This window comes from Euwallacea fornicatus, chromosome 4, assembly GCF_040115645.1.
Source record: "Euwallacea fornicatus isolate EFF26 chromosome 4, ASM4011564v1, whole genome shotgun sequence".
Taxonomy (NCBI): Eukaryota; Metazoa; Arthropoda; class Insecta; order Coleoptera; family Curculionidae; genus Euwallacea; species Euwallacea fornicatus.
Genome location: NC_089544.1, coordinates 6,640,231 through 6,662,882, shown reverse-complemented (window position 1 = coordinate 6,662,882; position 22,652 = coordinate 6,640,231). Strand labels below are relative to the sequence as shown.

At 33.3% G+C, this 22,652-nt stretch overlaps 3 protein-coding genes across 3 annotated transcripts; all 3 read left to right on the top strand.

Moving 5' to 3' along the window:
• The first annotated feature begins 1,267 nt into the window (after nt 1–1,267).
• LOC136338993 (L-xylulose reductase-like) lies at nt 1,268–5,591 on the top strand. The gene is made up of 5 exons (XM_066281877.1): nt 1,268–1,438; nt 1,939–2,019; nt 4,630–4,801; nt 5,018–5,335; nt 5,390–5,591. Exons 1-5 carry the CDS (start codon nt 1,387–1,389, stop codon nt 5,499–5,501), a joined length of 735 nt encoding a protein of 244 aa, XP_066137974.1. The 5' UTR covers nt 1,268–1,386; the 3' UTR covers nt 5,502–5,591.
• Nucleotides 5,592–13,426: 7,835 nt separating this feature from the next.
• Nucleotides 13,427–14,716, top strand: LOC136338715 (amino acid transporter heavy chain SLC3A1-like). The gene is made up of 3 exons (XM_066281360.1): nt 13,427–13,538; nt 13,697–13,912; nt 14,083–14,716. The coding sequence occupies exons 1-3, from the start codon at nt 13,478–13,480 to the stop codon at nt 14,085–14,087; spliced, it is 282 nt and encodes a 93-aa protein (XP_066137457.1). The 5' UTR covers nt 13,427–13,477; the 3' UTR covers nt 14,088–14,716.
• Nucleotides 14,709–21,225, top strand: LOC136338710 (maltase 1-like). The gene is made up of 10 exons (XM_066281349.1): nt 14,709–14,972; nt 15,435–15,554; nt 15,639–15,853; nt 17,718–17,946; nt 17,995–18,133; nt 19,111–19,318; nt 19,817–19,949; nt 20,032–20,151; nt 20,667–21,006; nt 21,069–21,225. Exons 1-10 carry the CDS (start codon nt 14,747–14,749, stop codon nt 21,148–21,150), a joined length of 1,812 nt encoding a protein of 603 aa, XP_066137446.1. The 5' UTR covers nt 14,709–14,746; the 3' UTR covers nt 21,151–21,225.
• Nucleotides 21,226–22,652: the final 1,427 nt, after the last annotated feature.

Sequence of the window (22,652 nt, the reverse complement as noted above, 5' to 3'; positions counted from 1 at the left end):
AATCAAATGTAACTTCGATGAAAACGAAAAAAATTGAGTCTTGAAAAAAAAAATGTACCGTAATTCGAAAAGTCCTGAAACTTTCCGATCAACCCTCGTATATATTGTCCTTTGTTTCAGACATTAAGTAACTTTTTTTGTAAATTAATAAAGTGTTGATTAAAAAAGAAACAAAGTTATAAGAAAGATTATAAAATTATAGTATAAATCATGGCCCAAGAATAATTACAAACTACTGTATGTAATAAAGTGCCAAACTGTGCGTAATAATATGCGTGTAACCATGACAACCACCTAGTTCGGCAGTAACGCGTTTCTTACTATTCTCCTGATGTAATGTGGTATTACATGGAGTGATGGACGTTTTTTCTAAATCTCTTGATAATGTAACGTGTGTGACTGTGACCTTACAGAAAGAATGTATATTATCCACTAATACTAATCGTAATATATAGCATTGATTAACTGTCGTCATTTTGATTACACTATTTAAGTTGGATAGCAGCGAATCTATCACCAAAGTTAAATTTCGATTTAATATACCGAGCGGGTTTTCAAAGTAAGGTCCGTACACTCAATATCTAATAAAGTATACTAGAACGAAAATACCTTGTTCTCATTGAATGATTGTGAAATACTTTAATCACCATGCAGAAAAATAACGTTAGTTTGCTGTCCAGGGTGTTTTGTTGTGTGCTGACTTGGCGCGAAGCTATCTCCAAAACGGTGAGAGCTTCTAAATCGGTTAAATGGAAAAAATTAACGGCATTACCACCAACTATTATATATATTTTTTTTTTCTAAGTGTGTACCGAACTCTTTCGAAAACAATAGAATTGTTTTTTTTTGACACCCTATATTTTGGCTATTTTAGACACATGTTTATAGGAATTTTTTTATCATGTTATATTATCATCTATTGGTTTCTTAATATATGTTGCGATAACATTCTGTTGCATTTTCTTTAATTTAGCGATATTGAGGATATTTTACATGTGCGACGAATGTCCAAAACATCAAAAAAATCTCGGGGAGAGCTATACCGAAAAGTTAAAAAAATGATTATTAAATTAGCTTAATTTTAATGATGCAACTTAATGGTGAATGATTCTCATGAATTTTGCTTTTTCGGTCTTAGTACAACCCTGACTCGGAATTTAATAGAAACATATTATTTGTAAGACACTCTGTATTAATATATTTATCGCTATCTCTCTAATAATAGCAGCAAGAAACACATACAAAACAAACTGCTCATTATTATTCTTTTCCATTCTTTCAATTAGTCTATGTGGCGACTTCGAAGTGAAAGTGTTTGACTGTTAAGTCGATTACAATAAGTTGTATTATTACTATTGGTATTAATAATAGTTTAAGAAATTAAAAATGGAAATAAATTTCAATGGAAAACGCACATTAGTGACGGGAGCCAGTCAAGGTAAAATTTAAATACGATTAATGGCTTGATTGCGGGATCTTATATACCTATAGTTATATTATGTAAGAGATTAAATAAGTTTTATATGTATCTAGGTATGTACTACAAGCGTTTGATTATAGAGTTACTGTAAGCTTTCATTTACCCAGTGTGTGTTTCATCCGTCCAAACAACAGTTAGTGTTCAATAATACTGTATTAAACGTTTTTGACTTAAAGAACTCGATACTTTTGGTGGTCATGCATTAGTGCTAAAAAATACAACTTTCCGCATTCTAATCCGTGCAAGAAAGTGCGCTTTCTCGGTCTCGAGCAAAAAGAAATAGATATCACAGTGTCGGAGCTTTGATCCAGTGCTCTTCTATATACATATTGAAACTAATGCAGTGCAGATGGTGCACAACACTAGTTTATGCCCGTTGGTGATTTTGGCTTAAAACTGTTTTTTTTTTTTCCACTATGATTTTATACAAACCAACCTTACCAAATTTTGGTTTTCAGGAATTGGAAGGGAATTGGTGAAAAAATTAGTGGCATGTGGGGCAAAAGTAATAGCTGTAGCTCGGAATAAGGAACTTTTAGGTAAGAATTGCAAGAAGAAATAATAAGACATTTTAAATTAGGTTACAACACATTATTATTACCGAATAGATATTTTTTGTTAGCGATACTATCAATAGACTGAAAAAAATTTAAATCGACATTATAATATACATAATAAACAATACATGTTTTTAATATTCCAACTGTGGTAGATGTCTAACAACTGAATATAACTACTAATGAATTGTATGGAAACCAAAATATTTTGTATGTAAAAAATTGTTTACATAGAAAATGATTGGTAATTTTCACGTCTTATTGTTATTTCTTTACTCTTTTTCAAAGTCAAATAAGAATTAATTATCAATCTAGGAAGTAAAGATTAAAACTTTTAAACTTTTAATCTTTTTTGGATATAGACTTTGTTCTATTTTTGTTTAAATTACACTGTAGATTCAATTTTAATTGTGAGTATACCGTTGTATCTCTTATTGAATTACCTTTCATTTGATATACAGGGTGGAGCACCAAGAGCGCCTCGGAGTATTACGTCCTTATTAATAATTTGATCGAAAATTGTTTTTAGAGGTGTATGTAGGACCTTACAAGGTACATTTTAAAAATATTTTCATTTATACAGGGTGTATTTAAAAAAGATACATCTCGAACAAATTTTTTTTTAATGGAACACCCTATATTTTATTACATATTTGGAATTACAAGAAGAAAATAGTACAAGTTTTTATAACACACATTGGGTCTAAAACAATTGCTTCTCGAGAAATTTTAGAAAATATAAAAATGCAAGAGTTGAGAAAAAAAATTTTTGCTAGGTGAAATGAGTTACTTGGCTATTATTTTTTTACTATTATTTCTTAAGTACAAACTAATCTTCAAACTAGAACGAATTATTTACTAAACTGATATACAGGGTAACCAAAAAGAATGGTCAAATTTTACTCCCTTATAATTTAGCATAACTTTCTTATTTCAAATGGAATATATACATTTTTATGTATTACTTAGAATCACTAATTAATTCCCTTTCAATTGATACTATAGTGTTCTATACCTATCTTTTACCATTTTCCCATAATATGAAATTTTATTTAATTTTTAATAACAACATTAGATAATACAGCTGGGTTTAAGTAGAAGGACAGTTGGAAGCATTGCAAAAAGTTTCAAATTTCATCCTTATAATATACAGTTACATCAAGAATTATATGAAACTGATTATCAAGCACGATTGACTTTTTTCATTTTGTTTTGGAAAAGTGTGCACAAAATGACAGTTTTTTGAATTGCTTTCTATTTTCGGATGAGTCGACTTTTCATAACAATAACTTAGTAAATAGGCATAATTTCCATTATTATGCTGATGAAAAGCCATTAGTTTTCCGCACAGTCGATCGACACAGCATAGATGGTCCCTTAATGTATGGGGTGGAATTTTAAATACTTTCGTTATAGGACCTTACTTTTTTTAAGACAATTTAACTGGACAATTGTTCAAAGACTTTATGGAAAATAGACTTGTAGAATTATTGGAAGAAATACATATAATATATAAATATATTTAATGTTATTATTGAAAATTAAATAAAATTTCATATTATGGGAAAACGGTAAAAGATAGGTATAGAACACTATAGTAGTGATTGAAAGGGAATTAATTAGTGATTCTAAGTAATACATAAAAATGTATATATTCCATTTAAAATAAGAAAGTTATGCTAAATTATAAGGGAGTAAAATTTGACCAATCTTTTTGCTTACCCTGTATATCAGTTTAGTAAATAATTCATTCTAGTTTGAAGATTAGTTTGTACTTAAGAAATAATAATAAAAAAATAATAGCCAAGTAACTCAGTTCACCTAGCAAACACAATTTTTCTTAACTCTTGCATTTTTATATTTTCAAAAATTTCTCGAGAAGCAATTGTTTTAGACCCAATGTGTGTTAGAAAAACTTGTACTATTTTCTTCTTATAATTCCAAATATGTAATAAAATATAGGGTATCCCATTAAAAAAAACATATGTTTGAGATGTATCTTTTTTTAAATACACCCTGTATAAATGAAAATATTTTTAAAATGTACCTTGTAAGGTCCTACATACACCTCTAAAAACAATTTTCGATCAAATTATTACTAAGGACATAATACCCCGAGGCGCTCTTGGTGCCCCACCCTGTATACTACAATGGGTACCTTTTTGTTTGAAAATAAAAATCTAGTAGTGGTGATTGGAGGGGGGTGAAAAATTTGAAATTAAAATTGTATGTACTTGTTTAAACATTTTTTTAATATCGAGTTTTTGAAAGTTATAAACGTGCCACAATAGTTTTTACAAGCTCTGTATAATTCTTTTTGAAAATATTATTTTATATCTCTATGTAAGATAATAAATGTCGACTCTTAAATTAATATGAAAAATCGAAGTTGGTGTTTTTGATACTTTGGACGCGCGCTATATTAATTTCTTAATACCAATTTTTCCTTGATAAAATTGGCATTTTTTAAATTAATGATATTGTACCTTAACAAGGATATAGAAAATCTATCAATAATTCACAAATAAAAAATATTATTAAAATTAAAGGAAGGAAAAAAGCACATTAAAGACAAAAGTTATTTTATTTTAGAAAAGTTGCAAAAAGAGTTGCCTAGCATCGACATTTTTGCTGCTGATTTAGCAGACTGGAGGAGAACTGAAGAAGTTCTAGCTCAAATCGGAGACATTGATTTACTAGTAAATAATGCTGCATTGGCTATATTAGGGCCGCTGACTGAGGCAAAAGAAGAAGATGTTGATAGGTGGGTGTAAAATGTAACAAAATTGAATTTGTTATGTGCGACACTGATCTGAATTTGAGCCACTGCACTTTTCTTGGTCAGTACGGAAATTGCAGCTCGTGCCGCAAAAACGTATTTCAAGAAACGTTATAAATGTATTGTTACATATACTTTTTCAAATTCCCTTGCATTAGTCTGTACACCTTTCAGATTTATTTATTTTTTATTTTATTTCAGAATAATTGCAATTAACGTCAAAGCTGTAATAAATATTAGCAAGTACGTAGTGAATAATCTGCTAGCCAGGAAAGTACCAGGAACTATCGTGAATATATCATCACAAGCATCTGTTGCCGGCCTAAATAATCACACTCTATATTGCGCTACAAAAGGTGCTGTTGATGCATTTACTAGAGCCGCGGCTCTGGAGTATGGAAAATATGGCATAAGATTCAACAATGTCAACCCTACGGTTATATTAACCGATATGGGCAAGCTGGGATGGTCTGACCCGAAAATAGCGGCTCCCTTGCTGGAAAGAATCCCTTTAAGAAGGTAAAAGGATTCGGTAAAACGAAAATTAAAACTAATTATTTTCGATAATTTCAGATTTGGAGAAGTCGACGAGGTGGTTAATGCCGTTATATTTTTACTGAGTGATATGTCTTCAATGACCACAGGATCCAATTTATATGTTGATGGTGGTTTTGTAGCAGTTTAGAACATGTTACCTTAGGGTGGAATTTCCTTATTATATATAAGTTTTCTTTTTCAATTTCATAATCTAATCAAAGAATTTTCTGTTATTCTAAATAAAATAAAATTTATGAAATTTTAACTGCGTATTTATACCTGAGAAATACATACATAGTCGTGAGGGTTGTTAAGACGTAGGCCCATCTAGATAATAAGTAGATTAATTTGTATTTTAAGACCTTAAGTAACGCCCCTGTCCCGCAAATTATTTCCCAACATTCTTTAATAAACAAACCACCTCAAGAAGTGAAAGGGCCGTTTAGTGCGGGGGGAGATACGTTCGTTCCCTTTTGCGACACTAGAAATTGGGATATATTGACGATAAGTTAAGAAAGCATATCGTATATCCTAATAGAAGTAGGTCGTACAAGTACCCGACTAACGGTCACATTTCTTGAAAATAGGTACCAGATGTGTGAAAGTTGGCTCGGGAAGGCAGCACGCCTCTGCCGGAGGTTCTGGCATTTTGGTACTTACGATCTGGGAAGGAAGATTGCGGGGCCTTTTTTTGACAAGTGATCCTATCCAAAGGACTTAGGCATTTATTTTCCGGGAAATATATAATATAATAATAATACATCTTTATTTTCCAAGAAAAAAAAGGCTATCGACCACGATGGTCTTTCTGCCCGTGATATTTACAAGTTCAAGTTAGACATATATGTCGGGGTAACATTAGGAATATTCTCCATCATTGATAATTTTGATGTTTTATTAAGTAAATTGATAGTAAGGCAAGGCTAACAAATTCACCACTACTCGACCGCAACCTTTCCCTTCTTTTCAATTACTGCCTTCCTCACAGTTCCCATTTCCCGTGGTCCTCTTGACTTAAGGGATGGTACCTGTTCGTCCTGGTTTTCCCACGGACCGAAACTGCACACGTGGCCCTTAATTGGGTCGGTAATAGTGACCTCGTTCGACAGTGCTTTATCTCCACGATAAACCTGTCAACCTGCTCTTCAGCCTTATTGCTAACTCAAATTTTACATTTAAAACTTAAGAACTAATAAATCTCCGACATATACATTAACAACAGAAGAGAAGTGAAGAAAAAAAAAACCAACGGTCTTCCTATATTCCATAATGCTCTTGCAGGGAATTGGTAGGGAAGAGGAATCGGGATTGTCTAGTATTTCTCGTCAAACAAAGTGGGTTTAGTATTGTCCTATTGTTGGAATTGTTCTTCCATTTTGTTTGAAGGTTTAGTAGTCTGTCCGTAATTCGTGTCATGTTTGTGCGTTGGTACAGTAATTGGTTAGGGGGATTGTGGCGAGGGTTATTGGGATGTCTTATTTTAGTGATTAGTCTTAGAGCGATTTGTTCTGTTGTTTGAATGTGTTGTTTAGCTTTTTCACTGGAATTTGCCAACATTACGTGTCCGTAGTCAAGTATTGGTCTGCATATTGCTTTATATATTCTTGTAGCAGTCTTTGTACTAATTCTTTGGTCTTTGTAAGTCAATGATCGAAAATGTTTGGTTCGTTTTATAACTTCCACTCTGGCTTTACTAACCTGTTTGCTAAATTTAAGTTTATTGTCGAGTGTTAGGCCCAGATATTTTACGTCGTTTGTAGGTTGCGTTGTGTGCCCGTCTGCTGTTATCGTTGGTGAGTTTAATTTTATGTGATGATTTGATAGTAGTAGTTGGTTTTTGTTTGGATTTGGAGTAAGTCTCCATTTGTAGAACCAATTCATAGTGTTGTCCGTCAATGTTTGAAGGCTTTTCACCGCCTTTTTGGTTGTTTTGTCATGTACAATAAGTGCCGTGTCGTCTGCGTATTGTAGTATGTATGCGGTTTTGTCAACGTGATTTTTGTCTTCTGTATTGTGGTTATTGTTTAGGCCGGGGGCTTTTAGTCACTGCCTAACAGAAACGACTGCCTCACAAGGCACCCGAAGAGATATCTCCTATTTTGCTGGTGTGAGTTATTAATTCGAAGGACCAGACGCTGATGCGTCAATTGATTGTAAACGGGGTTCAAGGGTTCAGGGAATACAAACTCCGTAGCGCGAATTAAGAAATTTACTTTTACTATAGATATCACTTTAACTTACACTACGATTTACAACTTTATATACACTTTTTATACATATATTTACAGAGTCGGTATTGGGTCGCCCGAGATCTGAGAATGATACGTATAAAGGTTGAAGGGTGTCTTGTAAAAGAGTTATGGAGTAGAGATTGAGGTAAAGTTGTGAGAGAGGTTAGATGGTGTTCCGCTTCAGGGATCGAGCAGTGTCCAAGAAACGGGAGAGAGAGAGAGAGAGATTTCGCGAGCACTGGTTTAGAGTTAAGTTATATGAGAGAGATTTTGAGGGAGTCCGCGTTCAAAGATCGAAAGTGTCCACAAAACGGGAAGAAGCTTTCGCGAGTCTTGTCTTTGAGAGAATGAATTTTTGGGAGTCCTAAATTATTTGCGTCCCAGGGATGGTGGGGCTGGAGGGAGATTACCACGAAAAGATCTTAACCAATCCCAACTGACACCGCCCCCTAGTTCTGTGGAAAGTTTTTTCCTAAGAATCTTCACGGTCAAAACCCAGATGTGGCTCTCTGGTTCCCTTGACAGATTTATCTGGTGCCCCCCATAAATCGGGACAGCGATAATTCAAGGAACCAGTGCCATCACGGTGGCCGGGTTTAAACACGTGAGGGTAAGTGCTGCATCGCGGGGTGCAATGCAGCAGATGTATTAGGGATTGTTCCAACGTCCTTAGGGCCTAATTGGTACCCAGCGATAACGCTGATTTATGTTGGGTTTTTTCCCAACAGTTATATATGTCGTGACAGTACACATTGTAGAGCAGGGGAGAAAGGTGCGATCCCTGTGGAAGGCCTTGTTCCGGGCAAAACGGGAAGGAGAGGGTGTTGTCGATTCTTACTTCCAATTGTCGGTTTTCGAGTATGTTTTTTATCAAGTACAGCAAATATTTCGGCGTCTGTAGTTTGTGCAGTTTGTATAAAAGTCCTCGATGCCAGACACTGTCAAAGGCCTTGTTAACGTCCATAAACAGACTCGCCGATTTCCCGCCATTAAGATGTGTAGTCTGTATGTTGTTTGTCAAGACGAAAAGTGGATGAATAGTCGAGTGTTTGGGTTTAAATCCAAATTGGTACGGTGGTATTTGTTCGCCGACCTTTTGCTGAAGCCTGTTTCTTATAATGAGTTCAAAAACTTTGCTCATTACGGGAAGTAATGTAATCGGTCTGTAGTTCTTAGGTTGTGTGGGGTCTGTTGTGTTTTTCGGTATGGGTATTATTATACCGCTTTTCCATGTCTCCGGAATGTTGCTGTTGATAATGCAGTCGTTCAGTTTGTTCAGTATTGCGTCATGGGTTTCTGGAGTTAGACTCTTCAGAAGCTTGCTTTTAATCTTGTCCTTTCCCGGAGCAGTGTTTTTCATGTGGGTGAGTGCGTCGTTATATTCAGTGTCTGTAATAAGTTCGTATGTGTGGTCTGATGGGTCATTAAAGTAGTTTTCGTACCGTTCGTTCACCAAATTCCAGTTTTGATTGTCAAATTGGGGATTTGTCGCAGTGTTAAATGCTGTCTGAAAATGTCTGGCAAACGCGTCCGCTTTGTCTTTGTCCGTGAAGTGTTCTGTTCCGTCCTCGTCGATTGTGCCAATGATGCTCGTTTTTTTGTATCGTGAGAGTTTTTTGATTTTTTGCCAGTAATTTTTACCATGATTATTTTCAATTTCTTGACATGTCTCTAACCATTTTTCCTGTCTGTATTGATTTATTAATGTCTTCACGTTCCTGTTCAGGCTGTTTAGGGTTCTTTTTAGTTCGTGTTCTTGTGTCCGCGTGTACAGTCTTAGAAGTTCTCGTTTGTGCTTTATTAGTCTCAGTATGAATTTGGGTAAACTGTGTTGGTAAAAAAGGTTTTTCGAGTGCGGTGTGAACGTTTCGATTGCCGATGTGATTTGTTGCTGTATGTGTTCTATGGAGGTATCGTGTGAATGTGTTCGAATATAGTCATGAATGCGTTGACTCACTTGTTCCGTGTCAGTTTTATTTAAGTCCAATTTTTTAGTTTCTTTTGTTAGGGGTTGTAGGTGTTTTAACTCAAGGTCCATTGTTATCGCTAAGTGGTCCGAGCCAAGCTCGTTGGTCAGCTTAACGTTTTTTATGCTGTTCTTCAGATTGCTTGAGTAGAGTAGAATGTCCGGTGTTGAGTCTTTGTTTCCGGGCATCAGAAATGTTGGTGGTGTGTATTGTTTTATAAAGTCCGAGTTTTCCAAAAATCTATTTAACTGTTTGATTTTGTCTTTATTAAGGTTGAGGTCTCCCATAATTATTGCGTATTTATATAGGGAAGCCTTGGTGAGAATATTTTGTTCAATGGCGGAAAAAGGATGTATGTAAGTTAAGAAGATGTGAATTTTGTCCTCAGGGTACGGGATGGTGAAATGCAGGCATTCATTCAAGGGATTATTCAGGGATGGGGGATTCGCCTTGCCCAGTCTCAGTTTTGGATGAAGCAGTACTGTTGCACCCCCCCTCGCATTATTAATGGTGTTGCCATGTTTACATATGTACTGCCAGTCCCTGTATTTCGGTGTTTGTCCTAGCTTCGTCTTAGTCTCTACAAACATGCAGCAGTCTATGTTATTTCGTTCAACGTAGTTGCATATTGTATATTTTTTCTGGATTAGTCCGTTGATGTTGGCGTAAATTATTTTTAGATCGAATTTTCTACGTTCGTAATTGTTTGTCTTAGTTGGTCATGATAAGGTTCTGTGTGGGAGCTTCGACTAGGCAAGAGCAAATCAATCATCAAAATGTATATATGGTTACCAAAGAAGACAACCGAGGTGGCAATGCTAAAATCATCTATAAATTGTTTACGGAGCTTTTTTAACAGTTCTTCTCTATTGGTGTTGCTTGTTTTATTTATTTGGTGTTTATATTTGTTAATAATGTGATCGTGGGTGGTGATTGGCATGTGAATTCTACTGTTTTCGGTTATGGCTTTTGACACCTCGGTCGTTCTCCTGTTCAGACATTTGATTTTTACATTTGGTATACCGTTGATGGGGGCTGTGGGCCTGTTCGGGCATTTCATGCTCCAGGCAGCATGGTCCTCGGCGTGGCATGAGGTGCACCTCACCGGAAGAGTTGACTCGCAAGACGCAGTCGAGTGTGGTCCTTGGCATTTACTGCATTTTGTGGGTGTTCTGCAGTCTTCTGTGCGATGGTCGAACTGGCTGCAACGTCCGCATGGGGCGGGGATGGGTGCTGGTGGTTTGCTCTCCACTATCCGGAACACTCTTCCCAAGAAGTGCACGCCTCGGTCCCGGGAAATATATTCATACAAAAAGATCAATATATACTTAGAATGTACACGCAGGGACTTAACTGAACCACAAAATTTATATAGTGGCTCGTTGTCAGTTAGTCCTAACTCGTCTGGTGTAAAATTAGTTAGCAGTAGTTCAATAAATCGTTGTTATTGTTAAACGGGGTGTTAATTAATTGGAACCAGAAAACAGTGTCCCTGATACTGTAAGTTCAGGGTGGTCCTCCAAACGTAACTATCCAGTCAACGTTCATCGTGAGGTTTACGTCAAGGATCAACAAACAAGGGTTATGACACTTAATAAATAAATATTCGTATAATGCAACATTGCGTTTGAAAATATTGATATGTGCCTCGAATCGTTAGGGATGCCTATAACATTGAGATACCCAATAGATTTGATTATAATTCTAAAATGAGCATCAATTTCGAAGCAAAAATTTTTTTTATTGCTTATTAAAAATGCTTTTTTGAAAGTTATTCGTGAGGCGGTATTGAATACCCAAGATCATTTATTTCTATGAATGCTGAAAGTGATGGAATGGATGGATGGATGGTAAATGGAAGAATACAGCGGCTGGTGGTAGACGTGGATATTTTAGGAAGTTTATCCTAGGTGTTTCAAGGAAAATGGAGAATTGAGGAGTAAATTTAAGTTAATCGGTTATTTAGGATTCAACTAGGTTGCAAACATAGAAACTAGATATTCTGAGAAATATGGGGATCGTTACGTTTTGGTTAAGTCCAATCTATCAAGTCCCTCAACTGTATGCTGTATACAATATATCATACTACAGGAATACTGATAAGGCCTTTTTAGCTATTTATAATACACGTATCTTAAAGAAAAATCATTAAAAAATGGAGGATATACAGTTCTTCGCTCTGTTCTAAAAAAACTTCAAAATTCGCCCATTTTTCTTTAAACATAGGCACTTAAAATTTGATGAGGAACCATATTTTATATAGGTTGTATGGTTTTCTAAGTAATCTTAAAGAGTTGATACATGAAATCCATGAGAGAAATCTTAAGATTATCCTCGACTACGTATCAAATCATATGAGTGATCAGGACGAGTGGTTCCAAAATTTAGTGAAGATAATAGATACTTACAATGATTATTGAGTTTGGCAAAATGCAACGTGTGTTGATGGAGAAACATTTCCACCTAATAATTGGGGACGAGCAATTTACATAACAATTCTTCAATACAAAATGTTAAATATGCTCAACTAGACAAATGCCACATGTTTCAAAATAATTATTTACAATTATTAACAAATGTCATTAAGAAGAAAAAAAAAGAAATATTAAAACTAAAAATTAATTATTCAACAGAAATGTATATAACCCTTCAGATACATATTAGAATATTGTGGTTTGGTTTAACATTAGAGTAGATATAGCAGTGATGAGAGAAGTACTTTCTGATTTATTGAACAATTCTTTTTCTACGACTTACTGTTATTTAATTATAAGCTTATTGAAATTTTTTGTTGAGGTTTTTCGAAACGATCTTTTTTAATAAAATTTTGACGTAATTATAGTTAAAATTAAAATTATGAAAATGAATATTATATTTTTACGATAACACGATTATTGTATTATCCAAACGAAACGATGTGACGAGTAATGTAAAGATCTAATTTACTGCTTCTTCCTAGTCCTATATCCAATTCTATACAGGGTGCTATTTAAATATGTTGCCAAACTTCAAGGAGTGATTTCTTTTATTTGAGCGATTCCAAGATAAAAGTTTATATAAACATAAATCCAGTAATGTTTCGCTTTCAAGATACAGGGCGCCGTAGTTTTCTTTAAAAATCGTCTTTTCGTAAAAATCTTAATAATCCTGTAGCCGATTTTGTTGAAATTTGGCTTTTCCTTATTTTTAAAGGTTTTTTTAATTAAAAATATGTTTACCATTTGTTTAAGTGTAGTTTCAATAATGTTTTTTTCTTGTTTAATTTTTCTTAATTTTCGGCTTTACCCTTATGCACACCACTAGTAAAGAGAGACAAACAACTTCTACCTTAAAAAAATCCTTTATACTACATTAAAAACTGGCACCAAATTTCAATTTTATTTAAATTTGCGTCTTGTTATTTAGGAGTTTTGTTTAATATGTTGCGATAAAAAAAAAAGTTTTACCACTCTATCTTGGAAACGAAGCATTACCGGATCTATAATTATATACGGTTTTCGTCTTAAAATCGCTTAAAGAATCATCCCTTCTGAGTATATAATAAAGATTTAATAAAATGCAACTAAACAAAGAGCATCTTATTTGTTTTCCTACTGTGATGAAAAAGTTATGTTTGAACATGTTTAAAATAGTAATATTTAAAAAAATACGAAATTGATAAATTTACAGTAAGACTAGTAATAATGAATCTGTATAACGCACTCGTGCAACGAACACAAGAACCAACACATAATGATGTAATCACATTTTGGTTAACATTTTTTAGTATACTATTTACTTTAAATATATAATACGTTCGTAATAGTCCAATGTCAAAGTAATTTGGAGTTACAAGTAATAAAATTAATTTTTTTAACAGTGTTAGACCGATTCGTATCTCTTTGAATTGTAGTATTCGCCGATTATTAAATAAATAATTTGCACGTATGGCTGGAAACTATTATTATTTTCGATTCCCATGTATTTCATCATACCCAAATCATGTAGGTAAGTTTAAATAATAAAAAAAACTTTTATGAAATCAATTTTCCTCCTATACAATTCTGTTTATTAAAATGGACTATGTATCAAGTACTTATGACCACTTCAATTCGATCTGACAACACTCAAATTATTTAATGACTACAATTTTTCTATCGTTACAGGAACCGAAGTGATTCAAATGACGTGTCTTATGTATTATCTAAGTGCGGCTTCTGTCTTGTATTTAATATATGCAAAAGGAAAAGGATTCTATACAAAAACATTTAATTTAAATAGAGCGGAAATTAACCATGACTGGTGGCAGATAGCGGTGTTCTATCACATTTATCCAAGAAGTTTTAAAGATAGCAACGACGATGGAAATGGTGACCTACAAGGTAAGGTGACCTAAACGTACCTTTCTGTATGGTGTGGTTTAATTTGAATCTGCTTATTAGTTTAAATAATAAACAAAATTAATTTTGCAAAGGAAACGTGACATTGTTGGGTGGTTAAAGATATATTTTCGTTTCAGTGTTTTATTTATATTTTAATAAACACTTCTTAGTTTAGGTTTCACGTTATGCAGATATCTCATTGAAGATTTCACTGTTGGTTTCATCGATGATTTGAATGCCGTTAAGTTTCAAGTCAACCATCGACTAAAGTGCTAGAAAAGTGTCTTCGAAGTAAAATCTGGAGTTGACTGGTTCAGAGTGCACCTTAACTTTCAACTAATTACAAATGTAAAATTCCAGAGGTATTAATTCATATCATGGTACGAGAAATTCCAAGTATTGTTGCTATGCTACGTGTGCTACTTATAAGATATTTTTCAAAAATTGTGATAATACTATTTGGAGGAACCATCCTGGAAATTCTATTTCCTCATATAGAACCTGTGTTCCTATATATTCCTTAGTTAAAAATATCGGGAAAACGATTCAAATAGGCCCTAACAGTAATATAAAATAAAAATAACGTTATTATAGAGTAATAGTATCAACTAAAACTATTTATTTTGCCCTTAGTAGTTACACCAACATAATATGATCTAGTGGTAAATGTGGGTTATCAGTAGAGTGCATGATATGGCAAAAGTACATGCTTAAAAAGATATAATCTAAACTCAAGTAGAAAAGAATCAAGAATTCTAGAAATAAAATCATATATAAAATAGCCAATCTGTTATACATTTTTGTCATATAATAAGTACCATTTACGAGTGGAACATGAATTCATTAACTTTGTTAAGGCTACGTGGCCTTTTGTTATGTGGTGTTTTTGCCTTTACATTAGCTGCTAACCAAGAGTCGTTTTCCTTTGAATATAAGCCTAATAAAGGTCTAAAGGGATATTCAGGGAAGTATGATGATTGGTGGCAAGCAGCTATTTTCTATCAAATTTACCCTAGAAGTTTTAAAGATAGTGATGGCGATGGAGATGGTGATATTCAAGGTAAAAATGGATTTTACGTGGAATTTATTACTTTCATGGTTGATTTTTTACTAGCTAGAAACTTTTTAGCGTTTTATTGTAACTTCTTTTTATGTTTAAAAGGACGTACGATTACAGTCAAATTTTGAAGGAATCGTTTCAAAAACTGTCAAACTTAGATATTTGTACATCAAAAACGATCAAAGTTAACTAAACCGTTACGCTTCTACAGAAGTTATTGTGAAGAAAATTGAGTTCCTGTATATTGTAATAACATTCCTCCTTGGATGTTCTAATTATTTCAAATATACACAATTTAAAAAAACCTTACAAAGATGATGAAAATAATCTACCCATTACGCAAGACTATGAAGTTTGCGTACGAGTGGCAGGCGGGTGCAGTAAGTTATATGAGTTGCAAATGGTCATTTTGTGCATAATATATAAGGTTTTATGTTTAAATCCAATATTTTAAATTTCTAGGAATAATTCAGAAACTGGACCACTTCACCACTCTAGGGATTGATGCCGTTTGGCTATCGCCAATATACAAATCTCCCCAAGTGGACAATGGCTACGATATTTCGGATTATCGCGATATCGGTACGTCTGTAACAGATGTGTTGAAATATACGCAATAGAATATTTTAAGGAATTTTTAACATTCGCCTTTTTTCAAAATTCCAGACAGCATGTATGGAACTCTGAGTGACCTTAAAGAATTACTTGAACGTGCCCATGAGCGAGGTTTGAAAATCATTTTAGATTATGTGCCAAATCATACTAGTGATCAGCATGAGTGGTTTAAAGCTTCCGTGAATAGGACTCCACCATATGATGAATATTACATTTGGCACAATGCCACTTACGTTGATGGTGAACGATTGCCCCCGAATAATTGGGTATTTAATGAATATACGATTAAATAACCGAATAATTAGTGGCATTATACGGGTGTTAAAGAGGTCTTTGAAAACCCTCAGATGTTTTCTCAAATGTTTCTGTCACTTCACAGAAAAGGCGTAACAGTTTTAATAAAAAATCTATCAATAATAAATATTTTTATCAAAAGTCAATTATAGGTTAGTAATAATTAATTATGCAACGAGTGAATTAAATGGGTTCAAGTAACCAGTTTTATCGAGTAAATTGAATCCTTTTATTCAAAAATGAGTAACATTGTTTATATACCAACGTGGTCAAGTACTGGGTAATTATTTTATCTTGATATCATTTCATTTTGCAATGACTTATTTGTTTTTAAAATTATCGGTACTCAACAAAGGTTATTCTCTGGAACTTTTTCATAAATTTTTTGTAACTTTAAAATGAGTTCCCATAAATGTCAAAATTTGACACTTATTAATATAACTTGCATTTTTCTAAAATGAAACATCCTGTATATTTTCTCATTTTCGTAGTCTCGGGGAAATTCTGAACATATTTTATATGACACTTAGCATGTCGATCTCTTATTGTTAGCTTAATATGTCAATTTAAAAATTGAAAATACTTTTCATGTAAAATGGGCGCTATTTTAAACCATCTTGTTAGAGTTACCGATTTGTCTTCTGTAAATAATAGTAAAAGTAGTAAAACACGGGATTGAAATTATTTTTCTCCATAATACCATAATCTTGGGCTTTCTTACACATCTATTATGTAACTAATAAAAATAATTATTGACAATTATAGACAAATAACAATTAACTATCTAGTACTATTTGCTAGCAGAATTACTTAATGTGACCACCCTGTTGCTCAACGCATTTTTTATAAACTTTAATGGTATGTCTCAAAAAAAGAATGAGAATTTTTTGTTTCTGTTTTAATTCTTGGACAAGATTTGTTATGTTTAATTTTAATCTTTGAATGGCATTCCATGGAGTGTCGTAAACTTTACTTTGCACATATGTATCCTCAAAAAAAAAATCCATTTCGTTAAATTTTAATTTTAATTTAAAATTTAACGAGAGACACGATATGCTAAGTGTTATAAAATATATGTTTGTAATTTTCCTTAGAATACGAAAATGAGAAAATATACAAGATGTTCCATTAAAAAAAAATGCAAATTATGTTAATAAATGTCAGAATTTGACAGTTATTAGAATTCATTTTAAACCGGCAACAACTTGTGAAGAATACTAGAACAGCCCTTATCACGTACCGATATCTTTAAAAACAAAAACATTGTTGAAAAATGAAATGTTATCAGGATAAAGTGAACACACCTTGCATTATTATGATCAGCAGAGAAATAATTATTTCACAAGCATGATGTATAAACGATTGTTCCTATTATTAGATTTAACTATATTTAAAAACAAAAATTATTATATAGATAATTAGAACTTAATAGACAAAGCAAGAATAGGGGTCATGAGGTGATTATGGTCAATTAACACACTGGAGAAATAATGAGCTATAAACGGATCATTATTAACTTAATATTCAACTGTCACAAAAAAGGCGAGAAAAAAAGTAGAGGAGAAAATTATTATTAGCAAAATGTACAGTTCGGGAAATAAAGACTGGCTGTGCCATAACGCATTTCATCTTATTTGAAGTTCATTTCTTGAATATAGATGAAAAACTTTGATGTCTCGACCAATGCTCATTTTCTAGACATTACAGATAAATGATTCATCTGACGCCTTTCTGAGTATTGACATGAATTCTAAGAAAACATTCATGTGATCTCAAATTTGTTTAACACCATGTAGAATCAATTATTCTAGTTCTTCACTAGACTAATATTTTCAGCTGAGCACTTTTAGAGGATCAGCTTGGGAATGGAATGAAGAAAGGCAGCAATATTACTACCACCAATTTGCTCCAGCCCAACCCGATTTAAACTATAGAAATCCTGCGGTTGTTCAGGAAATGAAAGATATATTAACATATTGGCTTGATTTTGGTGTGGATGGATTCAGAATGGACGCGGTTCCTCCTTTGTTTGAAGATGAATTATTTAGAGATGAGCCAGCTTCAGGTAGGATAGATTTAATCGATTATAGCAAGTGTTAACTTTTTACTTTAGATGCAGATAATTTAGATCCTGACGATCCCGGTACACTTAATCACATCTACACCACTAACCTAAATGAAACTTATGACATGATTTACCAGTGGCGTGAGCATCTAGATAATTACAGTGCCAAAAACGGGTCCTACTCAAGGTGAGTAGTCTATACATTCAAAGTGTTATTTAAATATGTGGCCAACTTTCAAGGGGTGATTCTTTGAGTGATTCTGAGGTGAAAAGTGTTAATAAACAAAGACAAGATAATGCTTCGTTTTCAAGATACAAGGTGTCAAAATTTTAAAAAAATCTTTACATTAAAAAAAAATATATAAATAAGTAAAAGAAGACGCAAACTAATATATTAAAAATTGGTGCCAGTTTTTAATGTAGTACAAAGGAATCCTTTAAGCTAGAAAATTTTTGCCCTCTTGCTACTGGCATGCACGAGGTAATGCCGAAAATGAAAAAAAAAACATGAAAAACTCTTTATTAAATCTATTTTTAAACAAATGGTACACAAATGATTTTGTTAAAAAAAAACATTTAACAATAAACAACACATTATTTATGATAATAATAATAGCTGCTGAAAATGTCCTCCTTCAACTTCAATGCAACCATTAGCTGATATTAACATCAATTGCCGAATATGTTGAAATATTCCTGGTGTGCATTTTATCTAATTACATGAATCGCGTATCCGTCAGATAAATTCTTCTTCAGTGTTTAGCGGAGTTCTATAAACGAAGAACTTTATGTGTCCTCAGAAGAAAAAATCTTACGGATTTAAATCTAATGACCTGGGTAACTATCACTGCGCTCAATGTGGATAAATATAAAAGTTTCAAGAAAGTCAGTGACGCATAAATAACAATAATAATTATAAATAAGACTGCCAAATTTCATCAAAATCGGCTGAAATATTATTAATATTTTTCCGAAAAAACTTTTTTTTTAAGTTCGAGACCCTGATTTTTGTAAACGAAATATTATCGGATCCTCACTTTTCCTTTTTGAATCACTCAAGGAGTCGTCCCTTGAACTTTCGTCATATACTTAAATAACACCTTCTCACACAAAGCTCTGTTAATATTCAGTGATAAAATTGCTATTTTTCTTGAATTTTGACAGAGTTATGATGACTGAGGTATACAGCGATGTACAGAGCACCATGCGTTACTATGTGAATGACGACCACACAAGAAAGGGTGCCCACTTCACATTCAATTTTATAACTTTCATCGAGAACACTCATCTGGGTTTCAGCGTAAATGACCTTTTCGCGAACATTTTCACGTTCTTATATAATGTTCCCGAAGGATGTATTGCGAACTGGGTGGTAAGTAGTCCAACCGTCAGTAGTCAGAACTACCATTGGTGATACTTTACCGCACGTTATGTGAGCGTTGAGTGATAGCCGAATTCAGTTGGCAATCGAGGTGATATTTTCCGAGCGCTAATGCATGCAGTAAAGCGACTTTACTGCACGCATATAGGAAAATAATAACTTGTTTATGACAATCAGTCAATCTATTAATGTGGTTTGCACTAAATTGTTACATGATATTAAAAAAGTATAATAAAATTTCTCTAGAAAAATACGTATGTTCACTTCTTTCTATTGAATGAACATGAAGTAATGTAATAATAAACGAGCTCCGTCCTGAATTGCGAATATATTTTGTTAATAGTCTAGTAAGTAATGATTGAGAAAGTAATGAGTGCAATAATGTAATGAGTCATGCTGTGGCTCATTGCATCTCACTTGTGACGTTGTGATCAATGCTTTTGATCTGATCTAGTTTCTGGCTGTTTAAACATAGTATCTATTCTTTAGCTTGGAAATCATGACCAAAGAAGAGTGGCTACCAGATTAGGTGTCGATAACATTGACTTATTAAATATTTTGGCAGGGCTGCTACCTGGCGTTCAAGTTACTTATCAAGGAGAAGAAATTGGTCAAGAAAACGGTAAGTTTCATGTACATTTTTTTCCAATGTTTCTCATATTTTTTTAATATTATCGTAAAAATCTATTATTTTATTTTCTTAGGTGAAGTCACTTGTGAACAAGGTTATGATCCACAGGCAATAAAGAACTGCTCGACATTTAACGAGACCAGTCGAGATTTCGAACGGACACCATACCAATGGGACACAACTAAAAATGCAGGTAATTTACAGTTGTAAATACACTCATTTATGTTATATGGGACACGATTAATTAGATCTTTTAGCGATCAATTATCTCTTTTAATATAAAGTTCTGGTGGGTGAATTAATGCAGATAATTTGTCTCGTGAAAAATCAGTGACTGCTTGACGATAAATTCATACATTCTCATCATTACATTCAATGGACTTTTCTTTTGTTCCATGATTCTTCTAAATTTTAAATCCTAATGGTTCGAGTTTTAGTCTTAAAATGGTTCTAAAATAAAACCTTCATTTTTGCTTTTTCTGATGTTCTATTCGTTTTTTGATAGCTCACCCATGGATACTTCTCTTTCGTCAATGTGGACAATGAATCTACTCGACGAATAAAAATATGGCGATTAAGGCGCTCATGCGTTAAAAAATTTGAGAGTTGCTCATCGTGATAAATCTATAACTGGACCTATAAGCATGCTGTTTCTAGATTGACTAATTTGAAATGTTATTTGTGATTATTTGTGGTCTTTTCATGCAGGTTTTAGTGAAGGCGATACAACTTGGCTCCCAGTGAGTGCAAAATACGAAAATGTAAACCTGGAAGCAGAGAAATCGCCAGATGCTCCTTTATCTCACTATCACATTTACCAGCAAATGGTTGGTATAAGAAGGGTTTTTAAAAACACATCTGTTGATATTTTGGCATTCACTACATTCGGGACCAACATATTCTACCTAAACCGAGAAACTGATAATGAGTATTATGGTATTGTATTTAATAATGGTTACGATGAGGAGCCAATTAATGCGCCTGGCTTTTTGGACAATATAACTACTAAGGTAATCTTAACTGGAACAAATACTCAATATTCAATTGGGTGAGTTTCAATTAATTTATGTGGAGCATTTTCATATAACAGTATTATTGTTCCATGTTCAGGGATACGTTTGATCCATCCCGACCATTGAAAGGCAAAGAAACTGTACTTTTCAAAGCAGCAAAAGAGGACCCTTCCATTTAAGTCTTTATGGAAATTTCGAGAGGAATATAAATTGAATTTATAATATATAGGTAATAAATGAGAATTGGAACATGAGTATAAGATGTTTGTTTCACAGCGCCACTTTTATGGTTTATACCAATGAGATCTCCCAAGCGCAAACTCACGCAACTTACAAAAATTTAAGAATTTTAATCTATTAAGAACCCACTTTGGAAATAATATATACATTTACGTACTTATTTTAAGTAACTTTTCTCTTAAGTGTGGCTTAAAAGTCCACGCAAACATTCATCGGTGGTATACAAGTTTTCATATTTTAGCATTTTTGAAGAATAAAAGCAATAAACTAGGAAAAATATCAAGTTCAAGTTCGCAGTCTGTATACAGAGTGCTACAAATATGATGCCTTAACTTTGCTGTCTCTGCAAACGAAAGGGATAGAACGTTGGTCACACCCAAGCAAAATTGCACGTTTTAATGGGCAATAACTTACTAAAAAAAATGACGAAAAAAAAAGAAAAAACGGAATACATCCAAATATATCCGAAAAGAAAGTAAAAAACGACTTTATTGCCTGTGGCAGTTTTATCGTGCTCATTTATCAAATTCAGCTACGTTCACTGTCAATTACTTATACAAGAGAACACTCTTTGATTATTAAAAGTTCATGAGAAAAAAAACTGCAGGTTCGTATTCCAGCGAATACCTGAAAAACGAAAAGTTAATTGGTGGTAATAAAACTATTTTCAGGAAGATCATAAAAGCTTTTCTCTAAGCTTGCGGCAAAGAGCCGCAATCGACGGAGACATACGGTGGTGGACAAAACTATGAAATATTTCTTGAAACAACATTTTCTTGGTGATCAATTTTATTTTTGTTTTCAAAGTTTGTTGATAAGATAAAAGTATGTTTCCAAATTCATTCTACAATATTTCACTCAGGAATATTGTTTTTAAAAAATTGTTAAAAATAATTTGTTTGTTGGACAAAAGTATGGAATACTGTGTAGTGTCGTTGTTTATGGGGGTATTATCAGTTATTGAGTCCGATTGTGTTCATTTTATACTGAAGATGAGAAAGAAAAAGTTTTTTTCGGAAAATTCTCGAAGTTCAATAGTTCAAATGTTGAGTGATGGTTGCAACCAAAAAGACATTGGAAATATGTTAAAAATTAGATCAGGGGTCCTCTTAAAAATTTTAAGAAAATTTGGCACTTATGGGGATGCCAAAGATGGTCTAAAACCTGGACTTCCAAGAAGAATGAATGGCACTACCGATCGACGGATTAAAAAAATATCATCTGCAAATCTTGGCAAGTCCTCCAGGATTATGAAGCAAGAAATCATTAACAATAGAGACATCAATATAAGCAATCGTACTATACGTGGTTGGATGTGCGAAATGATATTAGTAGCAAGGATTGTACTGAAGAAGCCCTTAATTTCTAAGAAGAGAAGAGCCAGAACTAAATTTGCTCAGAAATATTTGTTTTGGTCACGTTCAAAGTGGAGTGCTGTTCT